We start from the raw sequence: 15,322 nt of genomic DNA on the forward strand, positions 1-15,322 counted from the left end.
TACATGTTTTTATATTTATATTTACTTATATATATTTGGTTATACAACTTAGCCCATGAATTCTAGACTCAGTGTGAATGGTCTTTAAATGGACTCTGGATTAAAAAGGGTTGTTACTAAAGATCATTCTGTGAGTGTGTCAGACGTAGTTTCACATGACGCAAGAAGCATTTGTCCCAGGTAACATTGATTCATTATCAATTAGAAGGATTAAGCAGTCTCTACTTGCTTTACTTGCTTCATTAATCATCTTTTTAATGATGTAAAAGAAGCAAAAATAGGAGCAAAAAAAGAGAAGTAAAACTAAATTTTAGGGAACAAAGGAAATAAATAGAATAGTTCTGCACACACACAAGATCAAGCCATTACCATTGTCACATTTTTCAGGAGGAAAATTAGTCTTTAATAGATAAAAATTCTGTGATGGATTAATGTCAAGGCTGGGAAATTTCCAGTGCTGGGAACTAATAATTTCTGAATAGCTTTATACAGTGCTGTTGAATAAACAGTCCTCACTGTAGGTACAGCCCTGCAAAAGAGAGGCTGAGTTTTCCCAGTTCCAGCTGAATTCCCTGGGTGCCAAGGCCAGCCGTCTCTACTAAAAGTACCTTTGTACCTTAGGAGAATAACACCTTGAAACACAAAAAAGTTTCTACAGTTCGTGGACAGCCTGGTCCACATTGCTTGGGGTAACCTCCCCACTCTTGGAGATACTCAAAACCTGTCCCTAGGGCAAGGCCCTGAGAAGCCAAAGTGAGCTGGACCTGCTTTGAGTAAGAGCTTGGACATGACACCTCCAGACGTCCCTCCAACCTAGGTTATTCTACAGTTCTGCTGCACCGTTTGAAATCTACTGCTCAGGCACAGACAGCAGTCCTTGAAAAAGTAATTTTACAACAACCTGCCAATATTTCTGTGTGTCCGTCACTTTAATCTCTCATACTCAGCACTTTCCTATGAGATATCCCCCTTGTTTCAGTGCAAAAAGACTCTCTGAGCCCAAGCTGCCTCTGCTGCAGGGCTTTTGCCTGAGCCAGTCCCCAGGCGTAGCTCTGGCCTGACAGTACCCAAGGGAGGGATTCACCTCCCCTGTCTTTGGTGATCCTAAAGTCAGAGCCTGGTCTACAGGAGAGAGTCAATGGAGGAAGAAAAAAATATCCAGAAGAGAGTTCATCCCATTTTAAGACAGCAAGGCTAAGCTGCCACCTGGAGGTGCCTGCCTCCCTCCTCTGCCCACAGAGGCAGCCAAGGCAACAGGTTTTGCACTGGGTCTGGTTTTCGGGTGGCTGGCATGATGAGAGGGGAATGCCTGCTCTTCAGACAGACAAACAGAACAAACCTGGATGTAAAAGGCCACGTCTCCCATCACAAAAGGTTTGAGAGCACAGCACTGAAACCTTGAGCACTCAGTGCCCTTTCCCAAGTACAAGAAATCTCCTCTTTCTCCCTTTCAGGGCATTAAACATTGGACTTGCCACTAAAAGAAGTAGTAAGAGTCAAGCAGATCATCTCCGGATACTTCCCTTCTCCTTTGTGGGCTGTTTTTGTTTTGCTTTCTGTTGCTAGCCTCTGAGAACAAATGTACTGCGTTTTCACCACGAGTGCGTAAAGAGAAACATTTGTGGAGCACTGAGTATCAACCAATTCCTAGAAGAGGAGCTTGAACAACCCCCAGTTGAATTTCTGTGAGCTAAATTACTTGTATCGAGAGGGCAATGGTGCTCACAGAAACAGACACTTAAAAATGAACCTGTACACACAGCACGTTCCCTCAGCTGATTGCCAGCCACCACACATGGGACATCAGCATCATCGTTCCCATTTCACAGAAAGGACAGTAACAGTAAAGAACCAGGAGGGAGAGTCAACCACAGACTCAGAGCTGAGTCCAAGTCATCATTCAGACCTGAGTTTGTTGCAAAGTCTCCCCTGTCTCAGGCTGCAGTTAACCCCATTCCTACCACATCTGAGGATGAAGGGATTTTGATCCATGCTTAGAGATTCATGGTACAGAACATAGATAGATGTGTTAGGAAAGAGCAACAGGAAAATAAGTGAATATATTCTCTTAAGTGGACTGTGCAATGTCAAAAGAAGTGTTAAATTTCTTCTTCCAATATAGAATATCTGATTAAAACAAATGCAAACTGCACACAATTCAATAAAAAACAAATGTTCCATTTTCCTCTTCTTCTTGCTACAGCTGTTTGTTTTAAACATATAAAGATTAAGGGAACAGTCTTGAATTTAATTAAATCCCAAAAGAACTAATGATATTTATGCATATTAAATTTTTAAAGGCACTTGTGGCTGTTCAGCCAATCATTCACTGGACTGTCATAACATGCCTCCCAACCCTAATTTAAATTAGAAAGAACAGACCCATGAAAAAAAATGTGCAGACAGTAACCTTTTCACTGCACATACGTTTAAGAGATAAACGCCCATCTAGGTTTAAAAGGCAACAAATCTAATAAACGGCCACATCATCATAATTCAACAGTGGAAAAAAATCAATGTTACAAATTTCGGAACTGCATCTCTGAGGAAAGTAAATTAAAACATCAATTCAAACCTACTTTAAAGAGTTTATAAGGGGAACATTGACATCTTAACACAGAAACTCCCAGATCACTCTAGATGAAGCTGGGGCTTTCCCAGACTGTGATGTAGGGACCAGTGTTCGGTGGGGCCATCTTTGGAGCACAGTAGGAAGCCCCACTCTGTCACTTGCTTTTCCCCTTCTCTAGCAAGGTCGTGCCCTTCTCTAGTCCTGTACCTTCAAAAAGTCAACACGCACATTGGGACCTGGGTCTCTGATAAAGATCTCTCAGTGAGAGGAAAAATGCTTTCTTGCTCCTTTTGCAGAAAATCCAGAAAGTCTCCGATGTGGCCCTGAGTAAGTCTCTGGTCTGAAGCTACAGTCTCTGAACCTTCTCCCTTGTTACCAAGTTGTCTGTAAATGCAGGCTGCAAAGTTGCAAGGCCTCCTATTCTTCCATCCTGCATAATTTTCCCCCCTTGCAGACTCAACATTTTGTTATCACAGTTCATACATAGTCATCTCTCCCACCTCAAACAACAGACTCCTCCTCCCTGCATCTCCTTTTATTATAAAAGATGTTTCCCGTTACACCTACCTTTCAGCATTGCCATACAGCATTAACCAGAGATAACTTTGAAAGCTCAATAAAGTACAACTGATTGTTAAACAGAAAGCCCAAATACTGCTCCTTCTCTCACAAGCAAGTCTGCTGACTTTCTTGAGTAAGGATTTAGACCCTGTTTAGAAAAGCACTTCCTTGCCTATGGTTAAGCCTGTTTTTATGGTTTATCAATTGTAACAGGAAAAGACACAGCCATTAAGTACTGCTTTGCTCCTGTTTATGAGTGACTCTTCAACCTTACTTTGCTGATATGACACAGCCTTTGCCAGGCACTTACCTATCAAATACTCCAGCCAGAATTGGTCCGTCTCTGGATTGTAGGGTCGATTGAAGTCAACCTGGATTTGGAAAGACTGTCCTCGACGCACTATCAGCTTGGGGTTGTAGTACTTGTCAGTGTGGTGCTGCTGCTTGTTAATCTCATGGGGCTCCTTGAACATGTGAACGTCCACAACACGCAGGTAATCTGCAGAGACACATAAATGAACAGAGAAGGAAGGAGTCAGTATGTTGGAATCTCAATATCCATATTAACATCATTAGGGGCCCTGTGCTCCCCTTCCCCAGTGTTGCCTCGTCGAGAAGCACTGTGCAATGCTGGAGCATGCTGGATCTGTTTGGGGCTTATGTCCTTCTGGCTGAGCGGGGACTTAAGGACTGACACTCCTCTGTCCACCTGCCATCTTCACAGGGGCTGCAAGGCTTCTAGTGAGTGGTGAAAGCAATTGCAGAAAGGGCAGGTTGCTTCAGGTGGAAAGCTGAATGTCCCCAAGGAGAGCTGGGCTCCCTATTTCCTTTGGCATCGGCTTTCTGCAAGTCTGGGTCTCGCTATCACAAGCTTATCAGTGCAACCAGTGGGCCTTCAGCAGCTGTGGCTTCATGTCTCCCTTCTTGCAGACCTTCATTTGTAAAGTGCAAATTCACAGGGGTTTTGTGGTGCTTAAATACATTAATGTTTGCAAAGCACTACTACTATCGAGTGCTGAAGAGCCTGAGAGGCAGTTAATGATCTTGCATTCAGCTGAGAGCTTGGATTGTCTGTATTAAATAAGGTTTTGGTGTACTGTATGTGTCTAGACTCAGCTTCTCAGTACACCTCCACTGCTGTTAGTGTCTTCTTATGAAAACTAAATATAACACTGCAGTATATAATTACAGCATAGAGTCACAGGCAAACAGCGGTAGGTATCTATAACATGCATGGGCAAAGCTTTGCTTTCTTCAAATTAGGGCTTTCTAAAGGGTTATAGCCTACCACTGCTAGAAGTTAATCTGCTCAGCTAATGGCCAGTGTGGGGTGACGTTCGGATAGCCAAAGGCACTTGCAGTCACCATGAGCTACATGACCATACCATACTGGGAATCTTCGTAAGGGGAGACTTCTCACACAACAAGCAACCACATGAAAACAAACTGGACATCTTTCTTTTGCCTACATGCTCGGGCAGATAATCATGAAACCTCTGCCAGCAGGACCATTACTGCTCACAACCAAGTGAGAGACAGAAGAGTAAAGCTTGATTTGCAGCTCTCAGCTTGTCTTTCCAGGTGCTGACAGTTAGAAACTAGCTAATTTCTGCATTTTATACTGACAATTACAGAGCCAAACTCATGCCTGGCAAAGAGAGGTGCACATTTACAGCAGCTGGTGGAGCTGTGTGTACTTGTGATGGTGGCTAATTTGGCCTGCCACTGAGTACACTGTGAGCAGGAATGATGCGCTCAGCCAGTGAGTCGGATATTCAAGTCACTGAGGGCTGAATACGGCCCATTTCACAGAAGCTCAGACAACAGCTTTGCACTCTGTTCTTCCTTGAAGGCGGGGAGACGCTGCCTAGAGACCGGCTCTGTCTCAGCTGTGTAGCCTCCAGGCTACAGCAGCCTGGGCATTAGCCCTGCCTTTCTGCAGGGATGTCTTCTAGACATCAGTAGAGCCCCGCAGGCAGCAACTCCCCTGGACGCCAGCAAGGTCCTTCTGCCACCCTGGCCAAGTCACCCAGCCTGGGCTCTGGGTCACAGCTAATGAGGGGGAGCAGGAGCAGGTCGTACTCGTGGGTTGCCACCATCAGCTGCCTAGCCCTGCCCTGTGGGAAGCAGAAGGAAAGGAAACTGCCTGAGGACAGGGCAAGATGATGATACTTTCAAGGAAAAGCCCTTTAGAACGGAACCCAAAACCATCCGCCTCCTGCTAACCCTAATCTGCAGAAAGGCTGGAATACCGTGTTGAAACCTGAGGTAGGCTTAAAGTCCCATGGCAATATTATTGATATTCTCTGCTCATTTCACCAGGCTTCTGAAGTAACTTCTGTAGATCCTCACTGGCTTTAGCACTGACTGAAGTTACAGAGATGGTTTTTTGTGTGAAACATTAAATGCGGTTTTGCTCAGAAATCATTCTCGTTGCCCTTCTGTGAAGTGGGGCACGTCTTTGCCTCCCTCCCTGCAAAACTTACCAACTCTCACTCACAATAGTGTAGAGAAAGCTCACAATTAAATCACGTGAGGCAGGAATTTCCCAGAGAGGGGTAAAGCAGGGGCAGGGGAGAGTCTCTCCCGTTTTCTCTCCCAATGCCTCCCAGGCTGAAAGCACTGCATGAAAAAGCTGCATATCTTGGGGCTCTGCAAGGGGTGAAGCTATTAGTAAGTTTGGCTCAGATTCTCCCTCCTTCTAAGGAGGCATAGAAATGGAGTTGTGAGTTTGTTGCATTTTCATCTCATGTTCTGAAATAAAAGGCATCAGTGCCCCTGCCCTTCGTTTGCATGTTAGCTCCTTCAAGGAACTGCAAAGCTAAGCCACCCTGGGCCATCACTTCAGTATTTGCTTCATTTTATCTCAGGACTTTACATGGCTCCTGTCAAAACATAGCCAAACACATCTGAAGAAAACACATTTCAATTTCACTGTGTGTTACAATGCATGTTGAGCTTGCCCGATGAAGATAACCTGCAACTGAGCCTCTGTTAATTACAGCAATGGTAATTACAGAGGATAAAACATGAGCAGCGCAACAGAATGTGCTAACGCCGCCACCAGAGTACGATCAAAAGGAAGGGTCCAGACGCTTTGCACGTCACTGCTCGTCTGTTCGTGGGGGACAGGTGGCCATCGAGGGCTCCTTTGAAGTCAGGTCCATTTGACAATTTGCCCGTAGCCTGGTGTGCTGCAGAAGCGGCAGCAATCTAATGCTTTCATAAAGCTTTTGCAACGTTAAGCTTGCATGGAAATAAATAAGCACAAGCTTCAGCTGTTTTCCGAATATCAAGAATAGCCTTCAAACATCAGGCTTTCTTGGAGGACCAGAGAGAAAGGGCTCTGGACTACAAACCTAACAGTGTGAGTTTCCAGAGGAGGTGCCCATCAGTGTGCTAACAGGGCAAGCACGATTCCCTGGCGAGTCACGGAACTTTGCACAGGAGGATGTATGGGGGGAGCTTGCAGACCGTGGGGGCTGCAGGGCTGTGTCCTCCCACCCAGCGGCTGTAAGCGCCAGGCCCACTCGTGACACATTGCGGCGAGATGAGCTGGCTAGGAAGAACCAGGGGGAGGACACAGCACAGGCGTGTTCACGGAGACACGGGCTTCTCACAGAAGAAGCGCTCGGGCGCTGCTCATCCTCCATGCCGAGCATCTCCCCCGGCAAGCAAGCCAGGATCCTGCAGCAGGCATCCCACTGACTGGGCTGGCAAGGCAGCCATCCCCGGCAGCCTCCACCGCTCGCTCTGGCTGTGATTCAGCAGTGTAGAAGTGGGTGTCAGCAGAGAGCTAGTTGAGCACAGGGTTTTTACCTCATCCTAGAGTAGTAGCTAAAATAGGTCAAGTGAATCACACCCTAAAAATGCCTGTTTCTCTCTGTTGGCTGCGAAGGGAAACAAGGGTGACTAGCTCAGCTGTAGACACCTACACTGCACAGATCAAGGGCAAGATTCAGTTAAATTTAGGCATCTAAATGATGTGAGCCTGGTATGTAACCTCTTATTATGGCCAGTTGGTGGCTGGTTGCTGCAGCCGGTGGAGCTGGGAAGTGACAACCGCTGCCTCCCCGGAGAGCCTGTGCCCTCACCTCCACTCACTGCACAGCTCTGTGCTGACTATGATCTGACACAGGTGAAGACACTGACGTTTGGATGTTTATAGCAGGTGTCCAAAGGCTAGAAAACACCTTAGTTGTAACAGCAAGGATAAAAGCATTTGCATGTTTTTTTTCAGTGTGTTATGGCAATGAAACTGTGGGAACCACTACAAAAGATTTGGATGGCCCAGAAGTGCAGAGGTGCGCAGGAGAAGGGGAAGGAGGTGGCACAAGCAGCCCTCTGCAAGGATGCGCTCGTGGTGCTAAGCCCTGTCGTGCTCTGCTGCTCCTGCTCTGCCTGCAGACGCTCACTTTATCCCCCAAGCACAACACTGTGAGTGCTCCGGGCAGGCTCAGCTCCCGAATGTAAGTTCCAGTCTGAGCTGCATTGGACTATAAACTTTAAATGTGGCCTGACAGGTGACTTAAGCATCCTACCCCAAAGCAGTGTGTCCAGGGACCACACTGGCAGCACAGGCTTAGATCACAGCTGACGTGCAGTGAAACAGGAACGCTGCTGCAGTCCCTTCCCTTCAGGTTACCCCTTGCACGTCGTTGCTACAAGCATCGCAGAGCTGAACTGCACAGCACAGCTGATCCAGCTGTACAAAAAGAGTTTTGCTGTTATGCACAAATTTCTTTTTCAGCCATACCAGTCCCATAGCCAGGTTTATCCTATGGCCACATGAACTCTTGCTTTGGAGAAGGGCTGTTTTTCTCACCAGCGGCATCACCTTAAGCACATGTTGGGTTCCTGCCTCAACTCACTTGACCTGACACTCCTAAGTTTCCATTGCATTTCTGAAAAGCAAGGGGCTCCCACCCACCAGCACCACACTTCATTCAGAGCCTGATGTGAAGCACATCAAAAAGCCATACGAATCTTTCTCCTGGTACTGGTGGGCTTTAGCTACACCCTTACACATCTCCAGCTTCTGTGAGCGTACTGGTTTTGAAACAATATCTAGTCAGGACCTGTATTGCATTACATTTGACAATTTAAACACACATACTTGCCCCAGAGCTACAGGGTGGTTTGAAAAGGTTCTACAAGCAAAGTTTCTACAGTCTTAACATGCCAGTTGGTTTTGCTCAGATATTGTTTAAAAGAAATGCGTTTTAAAGAAATGTGTGTGTATTAAAATGGGGGGGATGTGTGGATGAGGCACATGATTAGGATTACAGAAATAATGCTTTGCAATAAAAGTTTGAACTCATCACTTAAAAACTCTTTGCCTGTTTCCCAACGTGTAAAATGCAGTAATTAATGCTTGTCCACATTTATTAAGCACTTTTTCAACCCTGGATGAAAAGTCCCATACGAGCATTAAGTATTATTACTCCTGGCTACCCTGAGCTGCCACATTCAACAAGTTCTGCTGTTTGTTTCAAACAGGCCAAAAAATTACCATCGTTTGGTTGGTGACTTATTCAGGAGCCAATCCTAATTTCTTTTAAACCAAATCTTATCTATTTTTTTTTCAGGGTCACTCCACAAGGTTGTCACTGAGAATGTCGTTTGATTTCCCCATCCCCTACGTGATATTGCTTTGACTCCCCAGCCAAATGGTTGAAACGCTATTCACAGAATAATTAAAATTATGGGGATGCCTTTTAGTTTTGTGGTCATTTTTATGAGAAAGTTGAACATCTAGCAAAAGTTTTCCCCACCAGCCAGCATTTTGCAGTGGTTTCACAGTCAGTTTAAGGCTGTACAAACCAGAAGGGCCATTAAGAGGGGAGGGTCCTCCTGCCCCCTTCACCCCAGTGCTGCCACAGCCATGCCTGAAAGCAGCTGTTTCTAAAGTGACTCTGTGATGGTGATCAAACTTGGAAAACCTATTCTTGCCTTTTTTTTAACCACTTCCACAGTTCAAGCTGAAAACTGGTCACTCAACCTCTCCGCTCTTCACTTTCCCTACCCATAACCTGAGGTAACACTTCCACGCACATGGGTGTTTTTAGTAAGTTTTGTTCATAAGCAGCAATAAAAGCTGTCTGAGATCAAAACATGTAAGGAGCTCTAGAAGTATGTAGGACACAAATGGCAATACTAAGCAAAAAGTGATTTGGTTTTAATTCACAGACCTGGGTAGAGGTGAGTACAGAAGATGTAGAAATAGACTTATGTCTTAATTGTACACTGTACCTGTTGGATTAAATCCTCTAGGTATCAATCCAAAAGCCTCCATCTCAGGGACCTCATTTTCTTCATCATTGGAGTTGTTTGACGGGAGGGCTCTTCTCCCATTCAGAGGAGGTTTCTTCTCCTTGTCTGTTGTTTCAGACATCCTGTATATAAAATGTTGTAATACCATGAAAGAAAGAAAGAATGCAAAGAAAAAGCAAACATGAGCCAGTGTGGCACACGTAAGATGGGAGAAACCAAAAACAGTGTGGGGTGCCAGTGAGCTACACATTTTCAGACTCACATAAATAAAAACTGAGAGGCAGAAAACATCAGTCTAATGATAGAATACAGCTCTCTAAGGATTGGAAGGCATTTTGCGTTTGTCAAAACACATGAATAAGAGAAGAAGGGGGGCGGGAGATGGAGAGGGAAGCCTAACACAGAAGTATTTGCCTAGGAGAAGCAGGGCATTAAAAACATTAGGGAGTTTCAGGTAAAAGAACTGGAATATCATTCACTCTTCCACCCTCCAAAACAGCATTACTGAATCCAAAATAGCAAATTATATTTCCAGAAAGTGCATCACACACATACCTCCCCCTAATAAAATGACATTCTAAGTTATACTGCAATCATCCCAAATACTACAGCCTACAACACTCTGGAGAATTGTATTTTTGTCCCTATGCACACAAACACCCAATATCTAAAGGGGTAACTCCTGCACTCAGAAAAGCCACTTTTGAGAGAGAGAGAGAGAAAGGGAGAAGGGGGGGGGGAGGAAAAAGGGAAAGAAAAAAGCACATATTCGCTTCTTTCTCTCCCACTAATGACCTTAAGGGAAATCTCAGATGTAGGCTGATCAGAGACTTTGAGCTACTCAAAACTGCTTTCACAACTATTTCAGCGTAAGCATGTAGCAATGAAAGAGCCATGCCATCCTTCTAAGAAAATATTCATGGCTGAGAACACAACTTTTTCCCAAAGCTCCTGAAAACAGCAATTCAAAATGTAGCAATTATTTGATAGCAGTAAGCGCTTAAAGGAAGTTTTTCAGCTAGCAAGGGTACCTTCGTTTCAGATAGTCTTTTTTTTTTTTCCTTTTCTTGCAGAATTTCTGAAGTGCAATAGAAGCCTGGAAAAAGTTGAGGGCTTTTAAGTAATCTCTGTATATCCTCCTCCTTCCTGTTGCAATAGGACAGTGCTGAAAGGGTTGCCAAGCCCTCCCCACATCAGCTCGGAGGATCTGCCACCACTGCTGGCACGTCTTTGCTTATTCACTCCCTCTCCCTGCCTGTCTGACCCCAACCCTGCTCACCAGGAGCGTTTCAAGGCACTCGGGCACCAAAGTTTCAGTTCTTAGTGAGACAGAGTAGAGCTCCTCATGGCACAAGGGTATACGAAGTGGGAGACTGGAGGGGATTTCTGAGGAACACAGCCCAAGAAGCCATGCTCACCATGTTGCCAGTCTTTAAAGGTGTCTCTGCCTCAGGGTGCTAGTTTTCAGAGCGCTCCCAGGGAGACACAGTGATGGTTTCCCTACCTGGTGCCTCATGGCAATCCTTTTGGAGGACTGCGGGGCACATGGACATGGAGAGCTCATTGGTGGCCCAGCAGAGAGGATCTTTTTCTTGAGACCCTGTGCAGTTCAGGAGAGCGAAGGTATCTTCAGCTCTTGCCCATGATAATACGTGCATCACCTAACAACCAGGGTCTGGGCAGTACCTGGTAGAAGGATTTCAGCTCCATGTCAACTCTGTTCAGTTCCACCAAGCTCGAACATAACTGGGGATGGTGTGACACCTCCTCTGTCAGACATAACTCCACAGACCTGTGGAGTTACATGGAGAAAAAGCAGTGTACAGGGAAGAACTCAGGCCCACTGTCCTGCCAGCCACTGCTGTTTGGCAGCAGAGGTACAAATCACCTACTAAGAGCACGTCTGGGCAGTGGAGAGCCCCTCTTATACACATGGGAAAGCCATGGGCACTTAGTTGCCTCAGTTGCAGGGTTGATGGAGTGAGAAGACAGAATGAAGAGGACTCCTCTCTCTTTCATCCAGCTATGGCTTTCCAGACCCATCGCATCAGTGAAGCCTCAAACCTCTTCTGGCTTAACACCATTGAAATCATTGAATACGAATAGGAATATGAACAGGAATATGAATCGAGTCATACTTTTGTAATGGGAAGCAGCAGGTAAATCATTTGGAAGACAGGACCCCCATGCCGGTTCCCTGGGGATTTCCCAGTAGAGGCCACAGCGAGGTTGCTCCACACAAGCCAGGACACTTGCACAGCAGGGATCTGGGAGCAGAATGGCTGCACTAGCACGGCATTGTGGCCGGGTTAACGAGCCTGCTAGGGCTAATTGCCAAGGCACAGCACCAGGCTGCAGCGGTTTTGGCAGCAGTCTTGCTATCTACACTGCCTGCCTCACAGCCAAAGGGCTTGGGCTCTCTCCCACCTCCCCAGCAGGCTGTTAGGCATGGAGCATGGAAAGCCACCTAGCCGGGGGACTCCCCTTCCCCTGCCCTGCTTCCCCAGGAGGCAGGCACCCTGCAGGGACAGATCTGGTCCCATCGCTGGCATCCTGAGCTGTGATTTCCATTGACTCACTTTTAGGCAGATGGGCCCTGCGGTAACCATCTGGAGGGCAAGCGGCACCCCTGGCACACGGGAACACAACGAGCTTTCTGGGGGAGGAGGCTGGTTACCGATTTTCTTTTTTTATTTCCTTTTTTTTCTTTTTTTTTTTTTCTTCCCTCCACCCTCATTTCTATGTGGCGTGGTGTGCTTTGTGCCTCTCTCTCCACTTCCAGCCAGCACTTCAGTTCCCGAAATTGCAGCTGCCGCGACGACGTTACAAAAACTGATATAAATATTGCCTCGGTGCCATGCCTGCTGGAGGCCTGCAACACAAATAAGAAATGCCGTCTCTCGAGGAAGTCATGTGCTTCCCCAAGTGGCTGCGGTGCTGTCAGAGCCAGGAGGAAAACTTTCCGTCAGAGGGAGGAAGGGAGCAAGCGGATGCAGCCGAACAGATCCCGCTCCAGCCGTTGTGCTCCATCAGCCAGGGGTTGCAGATGTGTCCCTGCGCCCGTGCACATTTCTCCGGGGCTTTCGGCAGAAGCCCACCATCACGCAGAAAGCGGGCAGGCCAAAATTTTTGGCGGTCGTGGCAGGAGCAGGGCTTTGCACCCAGGGAGAGTAACGTTCCGCAGGCTGTAATTTATTTATTTTGTGGGAGTGATGTAAATTTGTGCTTATGACAGCTCCAGATGGCAGGTATTTTCTCATTACCCTGGCTTCTTAGCATTTGCTCTCCCTTGCCTATTAGACTGCTCTGACCTTAATTTAACTTCCATGGTTCGAAACGACTGACGTCAGGGCTGATGCAGGAGGGGCATGGAGAACACAAAGCCCTGGTTTTCCTGGAGGGCCTTATATTTAATGAATGATGCACTGGGATGACCAGTAAAAGAGCACTCTCTCTTCCTGAAGCCGCTTCCGCACTGTGCCCCGCAGGGAGCTGCGAGCCCGTGCCCATTTCTCAGAGGCAGCCTTCAGATACTTGTGGCCTTTGCCAAAGACCTTTGCAGTCACGGGCACTCTTCCCACTGACTGCAATGGACTTTGAATGATGGACAGCCTTCCCACTCCCACAGAAAAGCCCTGAAATGGCTGGAAAGCTTGCACCATAAACGTTTATCCAAAATGCAGTTTCCTGTTGTCGCCAGAGCCAGTATCGCTCTGTTCCAAGTCCTCCCATGCCAGACAAGAGTTTTGGGGGGGGGGAAATTCCTGCAAAACACAAGAGTCAGTAAAGCTTTACAGCCAGAGGAGAGGGCGTGCCAAGATCTGTCACAAGCGAACTGATTGACCAGGTGCTCACATAAATGGGTTGCTCTGCTGTGTGCCAGCGACTGGATGGGAGGGATATTTTGCCTACCACTACTGTAGCTACACCAAGCACTCCTCGGCAGCAGCTGAGCATTGTAAAGCTCTACAACAGGGTGACTTTTTTTCTTCCTTTTTGAATATATGACCCTCGTGCCATTTGCAGCCTAGACGGGTGTTCAGACGCACTGGGACATTATACTACAGCATGTGCAGAAGCGTACCTGCGAGGACATCCTCCTCACTCCCCATAAACCAGACTCTTTCAACTCTGATCTTCTATACATAATCATACAACATTACCTCTCTCTTGTCTTCTCAGAGCTTCACTTGGGAACGTGCACCCTTTCTTAGATGATCAAGTTTGTCTTCCCCCTCCTTCTGCATCATTACTCGTCTCCCAGAAACCGACGTTGCTCTTCCTACGATGCCCTGCCTCGTGAAGGCTGCAGGCAGAGTAGAGCAGATTCTAGCAGAAAAGATGAATAAAAAATTATATTTTTAAACAGAAGCAAATTTCAGAAATGTTCATTTGGTGGTTTTGTTTGCATATTTTGCTTCGCGTTTTTTTAAAAAACAAAACCAGCTAATATATCTGCCTGTGTGTAACAGCTCTGGCTACCACGTACAGAGGAGTATATTTTGAGTTAATGCTGAAAATTCAGAAGGCCCAGCTCTGAAACATGGCATGTGTACACACGTCTGTATGTGTGAAAGAGGGGCAGAGGCAGTAGATAAAATGGCAGCTCTTCAGATGGCAGAACATTTGGAGAAGGGGATGTAGGGCAGTTTTCAAAAGATATTGTTGCAAATGTTTCTGTTGTGGGAAGAAAAAAACCATATATATATATATTCGTACACACATTCTGCTGGGAATACGTGGCTTAGAAAATTTAACTCTTCTCTGAAAAATTGTTGTTCCAAACCACAAGTCTAAATTCAAACTGTAGATTTGTATAAGCATCTACATCTGAGCTGGCCATCTTCGGCTCCCTTTATCCTCCGCACAGATCTAGTCTCGGCAGTGATTCATCTCCTCCTACAGCAGACATGTAAATAGGTCAGATGAATCATGGCCTAAAAGTGCCTGTTCCCTGTACTGACTGCAAAGGGAGCTTGGGGTGATGGGTCCTACCATATGTGTCTACAGTGAGGTGAGATGAATCCTAAGTCTAGCCACGGAAAAAAAAAAGGATTTTATTTTGGTTTTGAGGCCTGGTGTTCTAGTGCTAAATTATCCTTTACTTTTATGGAAGATACTGCTGCAAATTATTATCAGTGGTACACAGTATACAGTTCAATACACTTTTTTCTTTCAGAATACACGTCTGCCACGGCCAATTATGTAAAACACATTTCTTAAAACAAGCGTCAGATGATGGTAAAGTACATACAAGCTCATGAGTTCAGGCTTGGGAAAACACATGCATCTTTTTATACTTGTCTGTGAAGGCGTTTAACTTCCTCAGACAGAAATATAACATGTAGTAACTGCAGCAAAATAAGAAAGCAATTGTACTGTCTGTTATGAACATATAACCCAGGTTTCCACTCCTATTCTTGCTGACATCTGAAGCCAAAGCATTCAGTTGGTTGGGTACTAGGGGCTACCCTAGTTTCTTACAGAAAGTGTAAGAGAGCGGCCAAGCTTGGGCAAGAGGGTCTTTCATAAGAGACGATATTCACAGGCTCCAGCTAAGGTTAGTGGTTTATGTTTTGCTGGAGTTGAGGCCTTAAAGGATGAAAGAACATCTCTCAAAAAATGGGATTGGGTAATTCCGCTGTGGGCAGCTGACCCAGAAGCTGACAGAGACACAAAGGCTGTGGACCGTAGATTTTTATTTCAACCCTGAAACAAAAGGACAGGACATCAAAGCAAAGCCATAACTACCCAGAGACTTAAGCAGGAAAAGCCATTTTAGATATAATATTTGTCTAAATAAATTTCACCACATGTGCTGCATGCTTGGGCCAAACAAAGAGACTTTTCTAAAGCAATAGCTTCAGTACCACTTTGTCTTCTTAACCCCATATACCCAAAGAGAAGCTCTTGGCC

General features: G+C 46.0%; 1 protein-coding gene across 4 annotated transcripts in view; it reads right to left on the reverse strand.

The window, feature by feature from the left end:
* F13A1 (coagulation factor XIII A chain) overlaps positions 1-15,322 on the reverse strand; it is an 83,783-nt gene that overhangs the window by 50,599 nt on the left and 17,862 nt on the right. For 2 of the 4 annotated variants that reach the window (XM_054191116.1, XM_054191115.1), the window contains 3 exons: positions 13,570-13,735; positions 9,386-9,528; positions 3,444-3,632 (listed from right to left, as the gene is read on the reverse strand). In XM_054191116.1, coding sequence (XP_054047091.1) covers positions 3,444-3,632; positions 9,386-9,527 — 331 coding nt within the window. In that variant the 5' untranslated portion in view covers position 9,528; positions 13,570-13,735. Of the gene's footprint in view, positions 1-3,443; positions 3,633-9,385; positions 9,529-10,437; positions 10,581-13,569; positions 13,736-15,322 lie in introns of those variants that run through there. The other 2 variants (XM_054191117.1, XM_054191113.1) reach the window with 2 other exon arrangements.

This window comes from Rissa tridactyla, chromosome 2 (genome assembly GCF_028500815.1).
Source record: "Rissa tridactyla isolate bRisTri1 chromosome 2, bRisTri1.patW.cur.20221130, whole genome shotgun sequence".
NCBI lineage: Eukaryota > Metazoa > Chordata > Aves > Charadriiformes > Laridae > Rissa > Rissa tridactyla.